We start from the raw sequence: 20050 nt of genomic DNA, 5'->3' as shown, positions 1-20050 counted from the left end.
TTAAATCATCAACGTACACAGCAATTATAACGAATCTAGATGCAGATTTCTTTATAAAAACACATGGACAGATATCATCATTCTTGAATCCGTTTTTGGCCAGATACTCAGTAAGACGATTATACCACATTCGTCCAGATTGCTTTAGACCATATAAAGATCTTTGCAATTTGACTGAGTATAACCCTTGCGAATATTCATTGGATGGTTTAGATATCTTTAGTCCTTCAGGGACTTTCATATAGATATCTCGATCTAATGAGCCGTATAAGTAGGCTGTTACCACATCCATTAAATGCATATGCAGTTTATGATATGCAGATAAACTGACCAAATAACGCAATGTTATCGCATCCACTACAGGGGAATACGTTTCTTCATAATCTATACCGGGCCTTTGTGAAAAACCTTGTGCCACAAGTCGGGCTTTATAGCGCACAACTTCATTTTTCTCATTTCGTTTTCTCACAAATACCCACTTATATCCAACAGGTTTTACATCTTCAGGTGTACGGACTACAGGTCCAAAGACTTCACGTTTTGCAAGTGAGTCTAATTCAGCCTTCATGGCTGCTTCCCATTTTGGCCAATCATTTCTTTGTCGACATTCTTCAACTGATCTTAGCTCAATATCCTTACTTTCATGCATGATATTTAATGCCACATTATATGCAAATATTTCATTGACAATTGTCTTATTTTGGTCCCACTTCTCTCCTGTAAAGACATAATTTATCGAGATCTCGTCATTTTCACAATTTTCAGGTACCTGACGTCTTCTGGCGTTATATCAGAATTTTGGACAACTGCAGGTGTCTTTACTATGTCTTTTTCAACAGGAATATTATTTACCTCTTTTCTCTTTCGAGGATTTTTGTCTTTGGAACCGACATGCCTGCCACGCTTCTGGCATGTATTTGCTTCCGTGGCTATTTGCCCTACTGGGACATCAATTCGAATTGGGGCATTTTCTGCCCTGCCACGCTTCTGGCGTGAATTTGCTTCAGTGGCTACTTGTCCTACTGGGACGTAAATTCGAATTGAGGCATTTTTCGCTGGTATGTAAGATTTGGTTATCCTCTTTGTATCGGAAAATGCATCAGGCAATTCATTTGCTATTCTTTGCAACTGTATAATCTTTTGAACTTCTAGTTCACATTGCCCTGATCGAGGATCTAAATGCATCAACGATGATGCATTCCAATTAAGTTCCTTTTCAGGAAGCTTATTCTCTCCCCCTAATGTTGGAAATTTTGATTCATCAAAATGACAATCCGCAAACCGGGCTTTAAACACATCACCAGTTTGTATCTCAAGATACCTCACTATAGAGGGAGAATCATATCCAACATATATCCCCAATTTTCTTTGGGGTCCCATTTTGGTGCGATTAGGTGGTGCAATGGCAACATATATCGCACACCCAAATATTCTTAAATGGGAAACATTTGGCTGCTGGCCAAAAGCTAATTGTATAGGAGAGAATTGATGATAACTCGTTGGCCTCAAACGAATAAGTGCTGCGGCATGTAAAATAGCATGCCCCCAAACCGAGGTTGGGAGATTTATTCTCATAAGCAAGGGTCTAGCAATTAATTGGAGGCGCTTAATAAGTGATTCTGCTAACCCATTTTGTGTGTGAACATAAGCTACTGGATGTTCAACACTTATTCCATTAGCCATACAATAAGCATCAAAAGCTTGGGAAGTAAATTCACCAGCATTATCAAGACGAATTGCTTTAATTGGATTTTCTAAAAATTGTGCTTTTAATCGAATAATTTGAGCAAGTAATCTCGCAAACGCCAGGTTGCGAGAAGATAATAAGCACACATGTGACCATCTCGAAGATGCGTCTATCAGGACCATAAAATATCTAAAAGATCCACATGGTGGATGAATAGGTCCACATATATATCACCTTGAATTCTTTCTAGGAATTCAGGGGACTCAAATCCAATCTTTACTGGTGATGGCCTTAAAATTAACTTCCCTCGAGAACATGCAGCACAACAAAATTCACTAGTTTTAAGAATCTTCTGGTTCTTTAGTGAATGTCCATGAGAGTTTTCAATAATTCTTCTCATCATGGTTGCTCCCGGATGACCCAAACGGTCGTGCCAAGTTATGAATTCATTTGGGCTAGTAAGCTTCTGGTTTACAGTGGCATGTGATTCAATTGCACTAATCTTAGTATAATACAACCCAGATGAAAGAGAGGGTAATTTTTCTAATATAACTTTCTTATTTGAATCATGAGTTGTGATATATAAATATTCATGATTTCCCTCATTCATAGTCTCAATATGATATCCATTTCGTCGAATATCTTTAAAGCTCAACAAGTTTCTTCGAGACTTGGTAGACAACAGTGCATTATTTATTATAAATTTTGTTCCTCTAGGAAACAAAATTATAGCTCTTCCGGAGCCTTCTATCACATAGCCTAAGCCAATAATAGTGTTAACATATTCCTCTTTTGGCACAAGATGGGTAAAATATATATCACTTTTGAGAATAGTGTGTGAACTTGCACTATCCGCAAGGTATACATCTTCATTACATATCCTTGCCATTCTTCAAAAACAAATAATAATAAAATGAGTAGTATGCACAGTTAAATTGAATACTTGATCAGAATTATTTTTCTAAGAAACACTGTACATAAAATAATGTCATATATTAAAATTTTATTTTAAAATTTGACACATTTAATAATTTTAAAATTCATATTAATATTTCATTATTTATGTACATCACATTTGAAACTTAAATACATAGAAAATAAAACTTAACAATAAGTTCTTTACATTATTTATTTACATATATACTTCACAATCCCACATATTAAACTATTCTATCATTGATCAAATGACCAATATTTCCTTCAGGGTCCTCAAAGAAATCAGATACATCATAATGAGTGGTGGAGTTCTCAGCATCATTTGAAACAAAATTTGTTTCCTTTCCTTTGTCGTTCTTTTTCAAAGATGCCTGGTAAAGATCGACTAGGTGCTTTGGGGTACGACAGGTACGTGACCAATGGCCCTTTCCACCACAGCGGAAACACTTCTCCTCGGTTGATTTATTCTGCCCGATATTCCTTTCTTTGTCCCACTTTTGGTGAGATCCTCTCTTTTGAACATAATTCTTTTTCCTTTCATAATTTTTCTTGTTATTAAAAGCTTGCCATTTACCTCTTCTGGGGTAATGATTTGCCGCATTTACTTCAGGAAATGGGGCGGCGCCAGCTGGGCGTGCTTCATGATTTTTCAATAACAACTCATTGTTGCGTTCGGCAACAAGAAGGCAAGAAATTAACTCAGAATATTTTTTAAACCCTTTCTCTCGATACTGCTGCTGCAGGAGCACATTCGAGGCATGGAAGGTTGAGAAAGTTTTCTCCAACATATCATGATCAGTTATTTTTTCCCCACACAATTTCATTCGTGAGGTGATTCGAAACATTGCAGAATTATATTCATTTATAGATTTAAAATCTTGTAAACGCAAATGCGTCCATTCATATCGGGCCTGAGGAAGTATCACCATTTTCTGATGATTATACCTTTCTTCAAGGTCTTTCCAAAGATCTGCAGGATCTTTTAATGTAAGATATTCATTTTTCAATCCTTCATCAAGATGACGACGGAGAAAAATCATGGCTTTAGTTTTATCCTTCTGGGATGCATTATTTTCAGCCTTAATGGTATCTCCAAGATCCATTGAATTAAGATGGATTTCAGTATCTAGTATCCATGATAAATAATTGTTTCCAGATATATCAAGAGCATTGAATTCAAGATGAGAGAGCTTCGACATAATGAAAATTTGTTACCTGAGTCTTCCTAAAAATTTGATCAGAGTCTCGTGCTGATAACGTGTTGTAAAATAAAAGATATATATAAAATAAAGTTGTATAAATATAAGACTCTAGTATTAAAATAATTAGCTCAATAATAATTTATATATATATAATAAAATTATATGTTGTATTGTGTATATATATACAAAGATAGAAAGAAGTATTAAAAATAAAGAGAGAGAGAATCGCATTTGTTTATTGTTACAATCTCAATATAATAAAGATGATTAATATTGCTATTAATATTATATGTAAAGAGTAATAGAAAATAGAATTTAAAATACTTATAAAATAAAAGAAGAGAAAGAATTGTAGTAGAAATATAAAGAGAAGAGTATTTGATTACAGCATAAAAGATGATTGATTTATTATTATTTGCTTGTGTATGAAAAGAAAGGGAGAATGGTATTTTTTGTTCTGTTACATTCACGGAGGTTCACCTCCTATTTATAAGCTTATGGAAGGGATATTGTCAACCTTCATTTATTTCATTCTCTTTTGAGAATGTAAACTTTATATAGGAAATGGGCATCACGTCCCATTCCTATCACAACAAGTTTTACTTACAAACCGATTTTAAATCCAGTTTTACTTAATCCAAATCTAAAATCCGATTTTTTTTTTTAATAAAATTCAGTTTTAAAATCAGTTTCTTCGACCAAAAATCTAATTTTAAAACTAGTTTTTAAAAATCCAATTTACCAAGAACACCGCAACCATCCACCCTACACACAACCTTGTGGCTGCTACAATCCGTCACCACCAAACCCCCTCTGTACACCGCATGCGGCCTCATCCTAAACAATGTTCAAACCATCTCGGCTCAGTTTCTCATCAAAACAGCAATTCCATCGTAAACCTAATAATCTAAAAAAAAATCATCCTAACAATTAACCAAAATTAATCAAATTTAATAAAAATAAAAAGGAAATTGACAAAAACCTAGAAGCAAAGAACTAGAACAGGGTTACTGCTTGTGCTGGAACTGCTTGTTTTGGTTCAGTTTCACGAACTTTGTTGTGCTCCTGGGTGGAAAAACAAAATCTGCAATGCAATCAATTGCAAAATCAGACACGACAACTTGAAATTCTTCTAGAAGAAGAACGAGTAGAGGTAATGGTACTAACGCTGTGACCTAGTGGCAAGAAGCACGAGCAGAGGCGAATGGAAAGCCCACACCTGTGACAACAACTCGATGAGACGGAGACGGTGAAACCAAAGAATGACAACGGCAAACGAGAAAGGAGAAGACCGAATGAGAAGCGCTAAGGAGAAGATGCCACAGTTGAAGGAGAAGCGCAACGCCATAGTTGAAGGAGAAGCGCGACGCCACCGTTGATTTGTGCGTAGTGTGAACTGTGAATTGGTTCACCGAATTAGGGTTTTTCCAAATTTGGATCCTAATTCAGATTTGGATCCGGATCTGTATTTAAGTTGGTTAAATGATTTGGATTAAAAAACCAAACCATAAAATGATAAAATTGATGCAATCTGGTTTGAATTTTTTTTAAAAAAAAAAATTGGTTTTTTTAAAATGGTTTGGTTTGGATTGAGTTTAAAATCCAAGATTTTGATTTTTTTGCCCAGCCCTACTCGCTGCCATGGTCGTCCCGCTCGCCAAAGGTTAGTGACAATCAGGGTTTTTCTTGGTGGATTCTTTGGTACAATTGGTGGATTCTTTATCTTGATTTCATGGTTTTAGTTTACTTTACTCACCCCTCGAATATGCTCCATTGAGTTCAGAACTAGATTTTTTTTTATTAATAATAGATGTAGATTTATTTGTTATATTTTTTTAGTGGGAGTACATAAGGAGTACATATTATATAAAGTATAATAACTCAACAGATATTAAGGAGGGTTTTCATTTTTTTTAACAATAAGAATAATTTATTTTTCTCCCTCTCTTAATCCCTTCTGATTCATCAAACTATCAATATTATCAAGTAGCTCTTGTAGCTCAGTTGGTTAGAGCACCCGTTTAGTAAGCGGGAGGTCTTGAGTTCGACTCTCAATAAGAGCATTATTAACAAGCTTTATAATGTTATTATGTGTAATAAAATTAAGATAAAAATATTATAAAATAATTATTTATAAATATTATATAAGTTTATTTATTTATTTTTAATATTATTTAATTTAAAACAAAGATAAAAGAATTGAGTACGTATTAACAGTTTTTTTTATTAAAATCAGTTTTTAACTTTTCTTTTATTATGAACTTTTTTTATTATCTAATATGCATACAAATATGCATACAAAGTCACATATTTTTATTTATAATAAAAGTTAAAAATTAAAGTTAGATGACATTAGTATTTTTTGGTTTACTAAAATTAAAATAAAACACAAAAATAAGGATAAAAATTAAAAAAATAAATGGCTATAGAAAAGGATAATATTAAATTTTATGTACCAAATAACAAAAATATTAAATTTTATGTCCGTTTTTTATTACTTATGTTACTTATTTATAGTTGTTTAAATTAGACTTTATAATTATTGAGTCATGTTTCTTTCCAACAAAAAAATAGTTATGAAGTCATTTTTATTTTTCGTATGAATACATCCATTATATCATGATTTTAATAATTAATATAAAATTTAAAAAATTAAATAAATATATATTTATTTTGATTACATTCAAGAGTAAATTATATATATTTCTATAGTCAAGAAATAGATTTAACTTCTTTTATAATAAATAATTTTTTAATCATTTAATTTATGAAAAAAGTCTCATCTTTTTATTTATCTTAAAAGTTAAACATTAAAACTAATGTCAATACTTTTTTATTAATACAACTAAAATAAAACATAAAAATAAACCTTGAATAAAAATAAAAATACAAAATTTTGAATCCCAAAATATAAAATGGTTATAAGATAAAAAAATTATTTAAATATAATTTTTATAAGGTATTCCATGAGATGAATGAATATTATATGTAAAATAAATTCTGAAATATTTGTACAAAAATTATTCTGTGTAAATTTTTTTAAAAAAATATTGTCTTGTTAAACTGTTTTATTTTTATTCTTTTAAAAGTATATCCATAATAAAAAAAATCCGCATGAACAATAGAAAATTCTTAATAAGGTTGGTGTGAAAAATGTGTGAAATTTCTTTTTATTCAACGTAATTAACGAATATACGGGAGAAATTTTTTAATAATAAAATTTTCTTCTTGAGGGTAATATTGGAACTTAAATTTAGATGCCAATTGACATTATTATATATATATATATATATATATATATATATATATATATATATATATATATATATATATATATATATATAAAAGTACCTAGGGTATATTAGAAGAGTATGATTCTGTATAAATTTATTTTTTAAAAAATTATTCCTATTGAATTATTTTATTTTTATTTTTTAAAAATATACCCAAATAAAAAAATCTGTAACAATAATTTACATCTAATATAAAATTTTAACGAGATTACTGTCAAAAAATGGGTAAAAAATTTTTTATTTATGAAAGAATTTTTTAATCATAAACCTTCTTTTACGAGTAATATTAAAACTTAAATTTAGACACTAATTATCCTTACATATTGTGTAGATACCAAAAGTATATTAAAATAATATGATAATTGTTCATACCCTGAGTCAACGCTAAGGCCCAGGTCCAAACGAAAGCCCAATCCAAAAGATTGAGCCTCACCCCACGCCGACCTTTCCCTAAAGAAGTCGGTTCCAGCCACGTCTTGCTCTAAAAGAAGTCGGGGACGAGAGTTAGCTGGCAGATAAACACTCACTCAAATGGGTAACTGCCCCTAAAATCTCTCAACCCACTTCCAGGAGCCATATCCAACTCCCCTAAGATAAAGGGACGGTTATCCACCTTAAAAGGTGGAACTACTTCAACGGTGGTTATTGGTTCACCACTATAAGTACACTGACACCCCTCAGATATCTCTAAGTCCTAATACTCTCTAGACCTGCTCACACTCTTGCTGACTTAGGCATCGGAGTGTCTTTGTAGGTACCACCCCCCATTCGTTCATACTCACAAGTCGGACGGAGGCCCCCAAGACGCAAACCCGCTCGAAGGCTTCTTCCTCAGACGATTGGACTAACCCAGCGAGTCCAACCCAATAATCTCCGATTACCTAACGTAACAATAATAATAATAATTTAAAAAAATTATTCTGTGTATTTATTTAAAAAAAATGCCATATTTAAACTATTTTGTTCTTTAAAAATTTGTAACGATCATTTATATCAAATAGAAAATTTTTAATAGAGTTGCTGTTTAAAATGGATAAAAAAAATTATTTGAAGTAATTTGACGGTTGTATAGGAGAATTCTTTTTAATAATAAATCTTTCTCATTAAAAACAACATTGAAACTTAAATTTGGACACCAAATTTCCTGTTATTGTCATTATATATTGTTATGAATTTAAAGTACATTAATATAATATAATAATATCTATAACAATATTATTTAGAATAATAATTGAAGGTTTATTGAATCAAAATTTAAGAAAAATATATTATTAATTAAATAAATATACAGGATTTCTACCCATATTATCACCATTCAGTTTGTTATTTGTGAGCGCTAATGATGGATATATTTGTGATATCTTTTAATGAGGTTGTCATATTAGTTAGAACATTCAGATGTATCAATTTGTTTTTCTCAGTCTCCATAACTGGCACGCCTCTTGGTCAGGTGTTGTTGTCTCTGTTCTTATCTCATATTTTGTTTTCGTCACATGGCATAGTTTTGCCAAGTTGGTCGACGACTTTTTATATGAATTTTTCATTGATATGTTGTCACTGTACTTAATCAAAACAACTATATAAGCATGGTTTTATACTTTTATTTAATAATTGAAAGCAAATTATATTAGGTTTTACGTTATATTTAAGTGAAGTGAGAATGATGCAAAGAAAGATGAATAAGAAAAGAAAATTTTTTTTTATTATGCAGTAACAATAATCTGAGATGATAAATAGAAGAGAGGAAAGAGATAATTATAGAAGTTCCGTAAATATGAATTAATGAGATAAGAGAGAACGTGAATATGTGGAAGTTTTTTAACATGGAATAACTGATATATAGTGAAATAGATTATTAGGACGGGCAAAATTGAAAAAGAATTTTGGACACTAAACTTATGTATTGCCATTATATATTGTTAGGTAGCGTTTGGTGAAGAGAGAGAGACGGAAAGACTGAGACTGAGAGACAAAGATTGAAATAAATCTCTCAGTATTCTGTTTGGTGCAAAGTGAGAGATAGAAATTGAAATAAGAATGAAATTCTAATTTAATTTGTATAAAGGACAAAATTGGAATTAACTAATTGAAATGAAGGTATTTTAGGTATAAAATGTTATTAAAATTTCAGTTCCCATCTCTAAAAATTGTAGTCTCCTGTGTCCTCACGTTTTGGAGGTACTGAAATACTGAAATTTTGGAGACAGAGACAGAAATTTTAGTACCAGTCTCTGAACCACAAACATGATACTGAATTTCAGTCTCACAGTCTCTGTCTCAGTATTATAGATTTTTTTGTTATTCCCGCTTAAAATTTGTTAATGATTTAGGGGCCGTTTGAAAATTTTCAAAAGTTATTTTTTTGAATTTTTGACTTATAAAAAATAATAGTATTAATATCTGGTACAATTTTTAAAATTAAATTATAGTTTTTTAAAAAATTATTTAAATATTTATAAAGAAATTAAAAAAAATGACTTCTCTCATAATAAAAATTTTTTTATCACATTTTTTTTAAAATAAATATTTTTAAAACTAAAAAATTAAATATAAAATAACTTATTTATAAATAACTTTTAATATAAATATTTATTATTTAAATTATTTTTTTAAAAAAAATTAATTAAATTATTTATCCAAACTGAACCTTAATCTAATTGAAATTGAGGTCTACTTTATCAGGTCAACAAATTGAAGGGTGAATATGAAAACTGAGATAGGCTTGCAATAAATAGAGTTAAATTTAAACCTAACTCATCATTATCAACTGTCAAGCAAAAACCAGATAATTAGCAAAAGGCAGGGAAGGTGGAGGCCCCTCAAAAGCAACGCATATCGGAAAATGTCTCTTGGTTTCCCTATGCTCTATTTATCATGTTAACCTCAACCCTCTTATTCTTGTCTCTTCTAAATCAGCCTCCATGGCCCCACACCACTCTAGCTTTTGACCTATTTCTTAGAGAAATTACTGCATATCTTCGAAATATTTAAGTATAATTAGATCAATTATTTCCATCTATTAACATAATGAAGTTTTAGATAAAAATATTAGTTATTATAATTCAGTCTAATGTGACACGTATATAAAATAAAGTAAATAATATATAAGTAATTAATTTTTTATTTCAAAGACAAATAAATCTTCAATGAATTAAAAATTTAAAAAATATCTTTTATTTTTTAAAATATGAGACATCTAAATTTTTTCAGATGACCGATTTATTCTTATATATTTTAAACGCAGAAACTTAAATATCTCGTAATTTAAAAAATCTGAGACGTTTTTATATTTTCAATTAGTTAAGAATTTATTTGTCTTCGAATTAAAAAGCCAGTGATGTATTTATCTTTTTCTCTATAAAATATAATTCACTTAAGTGTTTTATAATAGTATCTTTAATATTTAATTTTAGTTTAATTTTATTTTTTATTTTAATAAATGATATATCAATATTTGTGGAACTACATGTTATCAATGATGATTTAAAACTAAATGTCAAATTTATCACTCCAACGTTTGGTTTTAATTTATTTTAAATTTTATGTAAGGTGACAAAATCTAATTAGTTCTCTACTAAAATGAAACAATTTCTTTAAAATGAGACAAATTTCATTTCATCAATTATCTTTGATGCAAAGTGAAATTTAAAATCGTTTTAATTTATGTATACGTCTAAGAGTCCAAAAATACTCCCTTAGAGTTGTTGTAGGTAATAATTCTCATCTTTGATTTCCCTTCTTCATCTTTACACTTTTTCACTCAATATTTCTAACTTTTCATACTTTTCCTCAACAACACTTCACGGTGGTAGGCCTCATGCATTAATGGTTTTATTTTGATTTAACATACAAGCCCATGTGTACATGTCTCATGCACGTATAAGGAGCTTACTTGTTCTACAAATCAGGTTGCTCTCACATCTAGAAACAACCCCACCTAGGTCCTTAAATGTTCTTGGAGCATCATTTTCTTTAGGATCATATATATCTGATATTATCTATATATAACAGCCCCCCAATAGAACTTTGATCCTACTATATATATACTTTAGTTGCATTGTAGTTATAAAACTATGCTAATTAGCACGTTTCTTAAAATCTTGATTTCTATATATTTATGCCCACTTTCAAAACCTTTCCAACTGTCTCCTCTTGCTTCTTATTCCCTCTCTGCCTCTCCTCTGTTTATTTTCTACAAAAAAGTTGTTACCAATTGGCTTTATCTGCAATTGGAAATTTCAGATACATGTCCAGAATGTGCTGTAGTGTTGATGTCAATGAGAAAGAGACCATCTTTCTCAAGAGAAACAGGAAAAGGGTCACTGGAACATGGTCTTTGAGGTTGCCCAAAGATCCAAGGTTGTCACCTGTGAGGTTCCTACTAAGGCTTGGAGCAAAGGTTGCAAGTGTTATAAGAGTTGCTTCTATGAGGAGGAGATCCTCAAGAAAGGTTTCTTCTTCCTCATCTGCTTCTTCTTCGATTAGGCCACGACCATCATCAGACAACACCGATTCGCATCGTGCTAAAGCAGTCCAAGATTGCATTGAGTTCTTACATTCTTCTTCCTCTAGGGAGAGTCTCAGTTGAGAAAATATTTTCCAAGGTTACTGGTTTCTGGAGATGTATATTACAAAAGAAGGGTACTTTTGCTTAGTTGAATTGACATGTTAGAAGTTAAGAATCAGAAAATAATCTACTTAAGGTTGCTGCTTGCAAGAGATGTATGTTACAAAACAGGGTACTCTGTTAAACTAAGTAGGAATATAATGGAGGGTGATGCTTTGTGAAATATATGCCACTTTGGCAATGCAGTGTGATAAGATATTCTCACATAATACTGGCTCAAATCATTGCTTCATTTGCAGAACTTTTTGTCTTGCATTAATTAGAGTACATAGTATGTAGTTCTAATCTGTCGCATTCTAGATGTGGTTATCAGTTTCATTTTTTCTATTAGCCATTATTATCTGAATTTGACTAGTGCCTAACCTTCCCCTTATACTTTTTCATGTGTAATAAATTAAGTGATCAAAATTCAACAAACTCAACAAGGAAAAAGAAAGAAAAAATCATTGTCAAATGCCTGAATTGTTCGGTTTCAATGAACTCCAAAGAGGATAATTAAATTATGAATATAATTTTGATATATGGACAATGTAAAGTAATTTTATATGTGCATCTAATTATATATCATTATGTCAGTAAAATAATCACTTTTCATAATCAAAGCGTGAATGGTAATCTAAAATAACGAACATGATTAAACGATTTTGTAAAATAGTTAACTTTTCAATTATTCAAAAGAAGATCCCTATTCGCCACACTCAAGATTCAAAATCTTAAGTAACTGACATAAAAGTTTGAAAAATTGGTTGTACAACAACTTGTGAGTGACAAGTTCTTTGATAAAGAAGAACTGCAACTAATAAACCAGCAATTTAAAAGTTTGAAAATTTGGTTGTATAGTCACTTCCGAATGAAATAATCTTGACAAAGTTGCATGAAGAACTGCAACTAATATACCAGCAATTTCATGGGTGATGGGCCTGAAAATCTGTAAATATCCAAATTTACATATCCTTTCATCGTTTAATCATATTGTAAAAGAGTTTTAATACACCGAGAGCATGCAAAAATTGCAGCTTTCGATAGACAAAAATAATGGCAAAAAGAAAAAATATGTTTCCTCATGTCTTTCTGCTTAGTCTTTGTTGAAAGAAACTTCAATAAAGCAACAGTCTAATAACATCACCACCATAATCCAGTGGAACAGTTACCTTATAAAGCTTGGACGGTTATCTATGAAACAATTTGTCTTCATTGAAAGATTGTGACAACAAAAGACTTTCCAGGCAGGCAATGATGGTAAAAAGAGAATAGAAAGCAGTAAAGTTCACATAGAGGCTAATAATTTTCAATAGACAACTCATATCATTATAAGAACAAAACAGAATTCCACAGAAAATAATAATAACAACAAAACAGAATTCCAAAAATCCTAGAATCCAATGAGAGATTTTTCAGGGTCCTAGAATATACTGAGGATCCAAAGCTACATTAGGCAGTGGATAAGAACAATAAAAAATCATACTTAATGAGGTCCCTACATGCTAGAAATGGGATGTTATGTACAGCTCTTACTAGTAACCAGGGCCTTTCAACCACCCATGATCATATACTCGAGTCAAGACTCAAGACCATAGACATGAAAATAAGAATGCATGATACAGAGGAATTCATTCAGTAGAAAATGAATTTGTTTGTGCAAGGCAAGTTTTTCACTCCATATACTATAGTATATGCCTCCGCAGCAATTGAAACATATATAATATAGATGGTCAAATCATAAAAAATCATAAAGAGAAAAAGGTTCAAATATATGTATCGTTAAGTTCAAATAAAACCCCTAAAATTTAATAGAATATACAAAAGAAGAAAACAGAGTATGCAGACAGAGACAGGTTTCACAAACCTCGTACGGACCTGAAACCAATGGAGTGATGAAGAAGCTATCGAGTTTGAATCAAGTACGAGCTCAGTTCATCAAGAACCCTAACCCCCAATTCCTAAATCCATTGCTAGGGAATCTCGCAACCTCATCCAACCCTAAAGATGCCATCTTTCTCTACAACACAATGCTTCTTCATCCCTTCACCCACAACCACTATACCTTCACCCACGCACTCAGGGCATGTACCTTACTCCACGCGCGCTCCAAATCCCTCGAAATCCACGCGCACCTCGTCAAGACTGGTCATTTCTCCGATATCTTCATCCAGAATTCGCTCATACACTCCTACCTTCTTCAAAACGACGTCGTTTCCGCAAGGCAAGTTTTTCACTCCATCTCTGACCCTAACGTCGTTTCGTGGACTTCGATCATCTCGGGACTCTCTAAGTGCGGATTTGAATCAGAAGCCATCGAGAAATTTGCCTCCATGGACGTGATGCCCAATGCGGCAACACTCGTTAGTGCCTTGTCCGCGTGTTCTGCCATGAAAGCTCTGAAATTCGGCAAGGCGATTCATGGTTATGGGATTAAAACCGGGATTATTGATGGGAACTTGACTTTGTATAATGCAATGTTAAATTTGTACGGGAAGTGCGGGTCTTTTGTGAATGCAGAGAAACTGTTTGTGAAAATGCCTAAGAGGGATGTGATTTCTTGGACGAGTTTGGTGATGGCTTATGCACAAGGAGGGCGTTGTGAGGAAGCTGTGGATGTGTTTAAGAGGATGGTGGATGAAGGAGAAGCTGAGCCAAATGAAGCAACTGTGGTCACGGTATTATCTGCATGTGCTTCTGAGGGTGCTTTGAATTTGGGGCAATGGGTGCACTCCTACATTGATTCAAGGTGTGACCTTCTGATTGATGGTAACATTGGAAATGCATTGCTCAACATGTATGCTAAGTGTGGTGACATGAAAATGGGGTTCGAGATTTTCAACATCATTGTGCATAAGGATGTTATCTCTTGGGGTGCCGTTATTTGCGGCATGGCGATGAGTGGTCACGGTAAACAAGCGTTGCAGCTCTTTTCGCAGATGGTGGTTCATGGTGTTTCCCCTGATGATGTCACATTCATTGGTTTGTTGTCTGCATGCAGTCATGAAGGAATGGTGAGTGAAGGTGTTATGTTCTTCAAAGCTATGAAGGATACTTATGGCATTGAGCCTCAAATGAGGCATTATGGTTGCATGGTTGACATGTATGGAAGGGCTGGTCTTTTTGAAGAAGCAGAGGCTTTCCTTAAAGGTATGCCTGTTGAAGCTGAAGGACCCATTTGGGGTTCCCTTCTTCAAGCATGTAAAGTTCATGGCAATGTGAAAATGTCTGAATGGATCAAGGGACAACTCAGTAACAGAGATAATGTTGGTGTTGGTACACTTGCTTTGTTGTCTAATCTTTATGCAAGTTCTGAAAGATGGGATGATTCTAATAAGGTTCGAAGACGAATGAGAGGGGTTGGATTGAAGAAGATTGCAGGGTGTAGTTGGATTCAGCTTGAGATGCCCACCAACCAGATATTGGCTTCAGATTTATGTGTTGCCTAGAGAACGTAATGGTCAGGATCAATGAATTTGTGAACTGTATAAACCAATTTTGATTATATAAATTCCAAAGGTTGAAAAATAAGTGACCATCCTCAACAATTTTGTACTTCTGTATATAATTAAGACTCAAATATGACCTCTTTTTCTATTTTTAGGTGACTCAACTCAAATATGACTTATTCTATTCTTGTACAATGCAGTTAAGTTTTACTGTGTTTGTGGATTGGCAGAGCTAACTCTCTAAATAGATTTTTTTTTTCCATCAACACTTTGTTTCTTGATAAAATCTCTTGATGGTAGATTTCCAGTTTTGAATCTTTGATTCTCTTAATAGGATTTGGAGTTAATAACTGAATTGAAATTCCCACAGTTGACAGAAGCCCAATGTCCAAGGAATGAACCCATCTGAGTTTCTGACCCAAAAACACAGCAAACGACAAACAAATATTGAATGACAGAATATTGTGGAGGCAGCATACTAAATTAATACCTGATTAGTTATTCTAGATGTGATTCTTTAATTACGTGCGAAACATCATATGACATGACAAATTAAAGAACATGAATGAAAGAACAAAACTAAAAGACAAAGATAAAGAAAGCTGCATGAGTGGCATATGTATGACATGTCCCAAAGAAAACACAAATTCATTGGCAGAACATGGGAAGATAGGTGTACGTTCCCAAAAGTGATGGGGAAGAAAAACAAGGAGGCACATGCGTGAGGTTGTACTTGGTTTCAATTGATTTGCATGCATCTTTCAAGAATGTATGTTCTTGAGAAAATTCTATTATCATAGAGTCATTTTTTCAAACTTATATTATTTTTCGTTTAAAGCAAATATATTAATCACTGATTGATAAAAAATTACAGATTTCTCAAATCATCAACTAGAGTCAATTATCTTATACTCCATTGACGTGTGCAACTTTTTAAAGTCTAATTAGCGAGTTAAGTGACACATATGCATGTTGATAACTTTAATATTGATAGCTTAAATATGTGTTTTACTATCTTGCATAGGATTTTTTTTAAGGCCAATTCTACTGTGTCTTTTGTTTAGTGCTTAATTTTTGCTTAAATTATTTTTTATAGTAATTTTAAAATATTTAAAAAATTTTAATTTTTATACTTTAAAATGTAAAATTAATTATTTTATCTATTTTAGTAATTAGACAATACTTTTTAGGCACCATAGCAAATACCTTTTTTTAATTATAGTTTCATATCAAGAACTCCACTTATGCTACACCTGCAGTACATAGCCGGTTCTAAACCCGAATAAAGGAGGAGGATTATGTTAGATCTTTGACAACCAACATAAAAATTTAGTCGAATCTTTATGACATGGATCAAAGACGTTATTGCGCTAAAACTAGGTCGTTACCCGAAAGTAGTGCGTTGTATGGCTCGCGTACAGTGTCAAATGAGAAAGAGTTGATGCATCAGTGTTCGGGTGTAGTGTTAAATGAGTAAGGGTTCTCGCATTTTCGTGAACGGATGAGGGTAAATAAGATAGTTCACAAAGAAAAAGGTAAAGGTAAAGGTCGGAGCGACAGAAAATTGAGATTTGAGACATGTAACATAGACACTCTAATAGGAAAATCCATAGAGGTGGTGGATACCATGACAAAGAAGAAAATTAACATCATGTACCTACAAGTAGGGCTGGCAACGGGTATGATAGGGTAGGGAGATTTGGACTCTACCTTAACCCTACCCACGGGTTGAAAACTTTTTTAAAATTCTACCCTACCCTACCGCGGGTTGAGAATTTCTCAACCCTAGCCCTACCCACACCCTAAAGTTCTAAACCCTAACCTACCCGACCCTACCCGCAAAAAAATAAAAAAATTTTAAGCAAATATAAAATTCAACCATTTCAAATTTCATACATATTAATAAAATAGAAAATAAAAAACTAAGTTCAAATTAAAATTAATAAAATCTTAAAAAAATCTAACATAAAATTACAAATAATATTATCATTAACTAACTTAGTGGTTATTTCAAGTTTTTATAAGAGGAAGATTGTGACTTCAACATTCACTTTCTTTATTACATACATAACTTTTACATATATATTATATAATATATTAGGGGTGCGGGTAAAGTAGGGTAGGGTATATGCTGAACCCGTACCCTACCCTACCCGCAGCGGGTCAGGTAGACAACCCTACTCGAACGGGTTGGTCTGGTTGAGTACCCGCGAGTAGGGTATAGATTACCAGCCCTACCTAGAAGAAATAAAATGGGTCGGTGTGAAGGTTAGGGAGTTGGATACCTCTGGATTCAAATTTTGGTATACAAAAAATGTGAAAAATAGGAATGGGGTAGGTATTAGCACCTATGCACCGCAAGTGGAATCAGATGAGCAACACAAGATAAGATTTTGGGAGGATATAGAGAGTTTGGTTCAAGACATACTTTTGGGAGATAAGATTTTCTTAGGAGAAGATTTAAATGGCTATATTGGAATAGAAGTGATTAGGTATAGAAGTATTCACGGAGACCATGGTTTCGGGTGGTCAATACCGAGGGTAAAACTATTTTGGACTTTTCCTCAACTTTTGACTTTCTTATCGCAAATACATGTTTTAAAAAGAGAGACGGACATCTTATAACCTATAGGAGTGACATGATAACCTTTCAAATCGACTTCTTCTTGTTAAGGAGAGTCAACCAAAAATTTTGCATTAATTGTAAAATTATTCTGGAAGAGAATTTAATAACACAACATAGGATGCTCGTCATGGATTTTCGTGTTGAGTAAAAGTTGAGGAAAAGACATCATACGAAGAACTCAAGGACGAGGTGATGACAGATGAAAGGTGAGGAACAAAGAAACTCCTAATAAGACAGGTAGGAGAAGAAGCAAAGTGAAAAGGAGATGGAAACGCGGAGGAGATGTGGAGAGAGATGACAGAAGTTATTAGAAGAATAGTAAAAGAGTTCTGGTGGTAGAATACGAGTGTACAAGAAAAGATAAAGGGAAAAATGAGTGTTTTAAAGAGTGGTCTTTGTGCCGCAATGCAGATAATTGAAAAAAATATAAGGCGGCTAAAAAAAGACAAAAGTGGCTATAAGTGAAGCAAGAACAAGAGCATATAAGGGTCTCTACTAGTCTTTAGGCACGAAGAACGGAGAAAAAAATATATATAAAATCGTAAAGAGCCGTGAAAGAAGAAGAGACTTGGATCAGGTTAAGTGCATAAAGGATAAAAACTGAGAGATTCTGGCTCAAGACGAGAAGATCAATGAAAGGTAGAAAAACTACTTCTACGAGTTATTTAATGAAGGACAGAAGACTCTTCCAAGCCTTGGTCAGTTATGCACGAGGGAAGAAAATTAAAACTTTGAGTATTATCGAAAGATTCGAGACTTCGAGGTAAAAGAGACTCTAAAGCGTATGAAAAATGGTAGGATAGTAGAATATGATAATATTCCGATTGAAGTTTGAAAAGACCTTGGAGAAAAATGCATGAGTTGGTTAACCAAGTTTTTTAATGAGATTTTAAGGTCAAATAAAATGCTAGATGAGTGGAGAAAGAGCACCTTGGTACCTATCTACAAGAATAAGAAAGATATGCAGAGTTGCAAAAATCATAGAGAGATCAAGCTCATGAGTCATACCATGAAGTTATGGGAAATGGTGATAGAATGAAGGCTAAGACAAGAGACACAAGTAACAGAGAACCAATTTGGTTTTATGCCAGACAGATCCACCACTGAAGCTACATACCTGTTAAGAAGGATGATGGAGAGACATCGTAGTAATAAAAAAGATCTACATATGATGTTTATTGATTTGGAAAAAGGCAAAAAGCGTATAATATGGTACCAAAGGAGGTTTTATGGAAGGTTTTGGAAAGAAAGAGAGTAAGGATCACATATATTCGTACAATTAAAGACATGTATGATGGAGCTATAACTAATGTGAAGACTCAAAGTGATGTGATAAGGAAATTTTCTATTGGTATAGGATTACACCAAGTATCTTCATTAAGTCCATACATTTTCACATTAGCTTTAGAAGTACTCACAGAGCATATCCAAGAGCTTGTGTCATGGTGCATGCTTTTTGCCGATGATATCGTTCTTATGGGAGAGTCAAAGGAAGACCAAAATAAGAAGTTTGATTTATGGAGAAAAGCTCTAGAAGTGTATGGTTTGCGCATAAGCCGTAGCAAGACGGTATACGGAATGTAAGTTCGGCTGCCAAAGAAAAAACCATAATAAAGAGGTGAAGATTGGAGAAAACATCCTACAAAAAATTAAAAGTTTTAAATATTTTGAGTGCACCATACAGGATAATGAAAAAATTAAACAGCGTATAAATCATAAGATCCAAGCAGATTGGTCAAAATGGCAGAATGCGTCTGGTTTCATATGTGACAAAAAAGTGTCTTTAAAACTTAAGTGTAACCGGCTATGTTTTATTGTACAGAGTGAGTGTTGGGCGGCCAAAGGGAGCACGAACATAAGTTAAGTGTGGCAGAGATGATGAGTGATTATACGCGATTGGATAGAATAAGGAACGAAGATATAAGAGAGAGAATTGGAGTAGCACCTATTGTGGAAAAAATGGTAGAATCACGTTTCAAGTGGTTTGGAGATGTAAGAAGAAGACTGACAGAGTACCCAATCAGGAGGGTGGATAAGATGAAAGACAGAAGAAGACTTAAGAAAATCATCCATGAAGTAGTCAAACAAGATCTACATGTAAATGGTCTTTTTGTAGACATAATACATGATAGAACTCAATAGCATTGTTTAATCCATGTAACCGATTCACCATTAGGACAAGATTTTATTGTTGTACAATTTCATGTCGAGATTAGCAATTAGGTAGAGTAGTTTTCAAAGTGAAGACTCG

The 20050-nt window shown here is 32.8% G+C and overlaps 1 protein-coding gene, 1 long non-coding RNA gene, 1 other non-coding gene and 1 pseudogene across 4 annotated transcripts; 3 read left to right on the top strand and 1 right to left on the bottom strand.

The window, feature by feature from the left end:
• Nucleotides 1–4225: 4225 nt before the first annotated feature.
• Nucleotides 4226–5523, bottom strand: LOC148578992 (uncharacterized). The gene is made up of 3 exons (XR_015902264.1): nucleotides 4993–5523; nucleotides 4808–4909; nucleotides 4226–4662 (listed from the first exon to the last, which is right to left on the bottom strand). It is a non-coding gene; the product is annotated as an uncharacterized LOC148578992 (long non-coding RNA).
• Nucleotides 5524–5814: 291 nt separating this feature from the next.
• Nucleotides 5815–5888, top strand: TRNAT-AGU (transfer RNA threonine (anticodon AGU)). The gene has a single exon. It is a non-coding gene; the product is annotated as a tRNA-Thr (tRNA).
• A 5248-nt stretch (nucleotides 5889–11136) lies between these two features.
• Nucleotides 11137–12196, top strand: LOC148578991 (uncharacterized). The gene has a single exon (XM_088503860.1). The coding sequence runs from the start codon at nucleotides 11236–11238 to the stop codon at nucleotides 11704–11706; it is 471 nt and encodes a 156-aa protein (XP_088359986.1). The 5' UTR covers nucleotides 11137–11235; the 3' UTR covers nucleotides 11707–12196.
• Nucleotides 12197–13176: 980 nt separating this feature from the next.
• On the top strand, nucleotides 13177–15400 carry LOC107623106 (pentatricopeptide repeat-containing protein At1g08070, chloroplastic pseudogene; annotated as a pseudogene). Its single transcript, XR_015904896.1, has one exon. The product of XR_015904896.1 is annotated as a pentatricopeptide repeat-containing protein At1g08070, chloroplastic pseudogene (transcript).
• Nucleotides 15401–20050: the final 4650 nt, after the last annotated feature.

Source organism: Arachis ipaensis, chromosome B10 (genome assembly GCF_059453495.1).
Source record: "Arachis ipaensis isolate K30076 ecotype BB chromosome B10, ASM5945349v1, whole genome shotgun sequence".
Taxonomy (NCBI): domain Eukaryota; kingdom Viridiplantae; phylum Streptophyta; class Magnoliopsida; order Fabales; family Fabaceae; genus Arachis; species Arachis ipaensis.
This window is presented reverse-complemented; position numbering and strand designations above follow the sequence as displayed.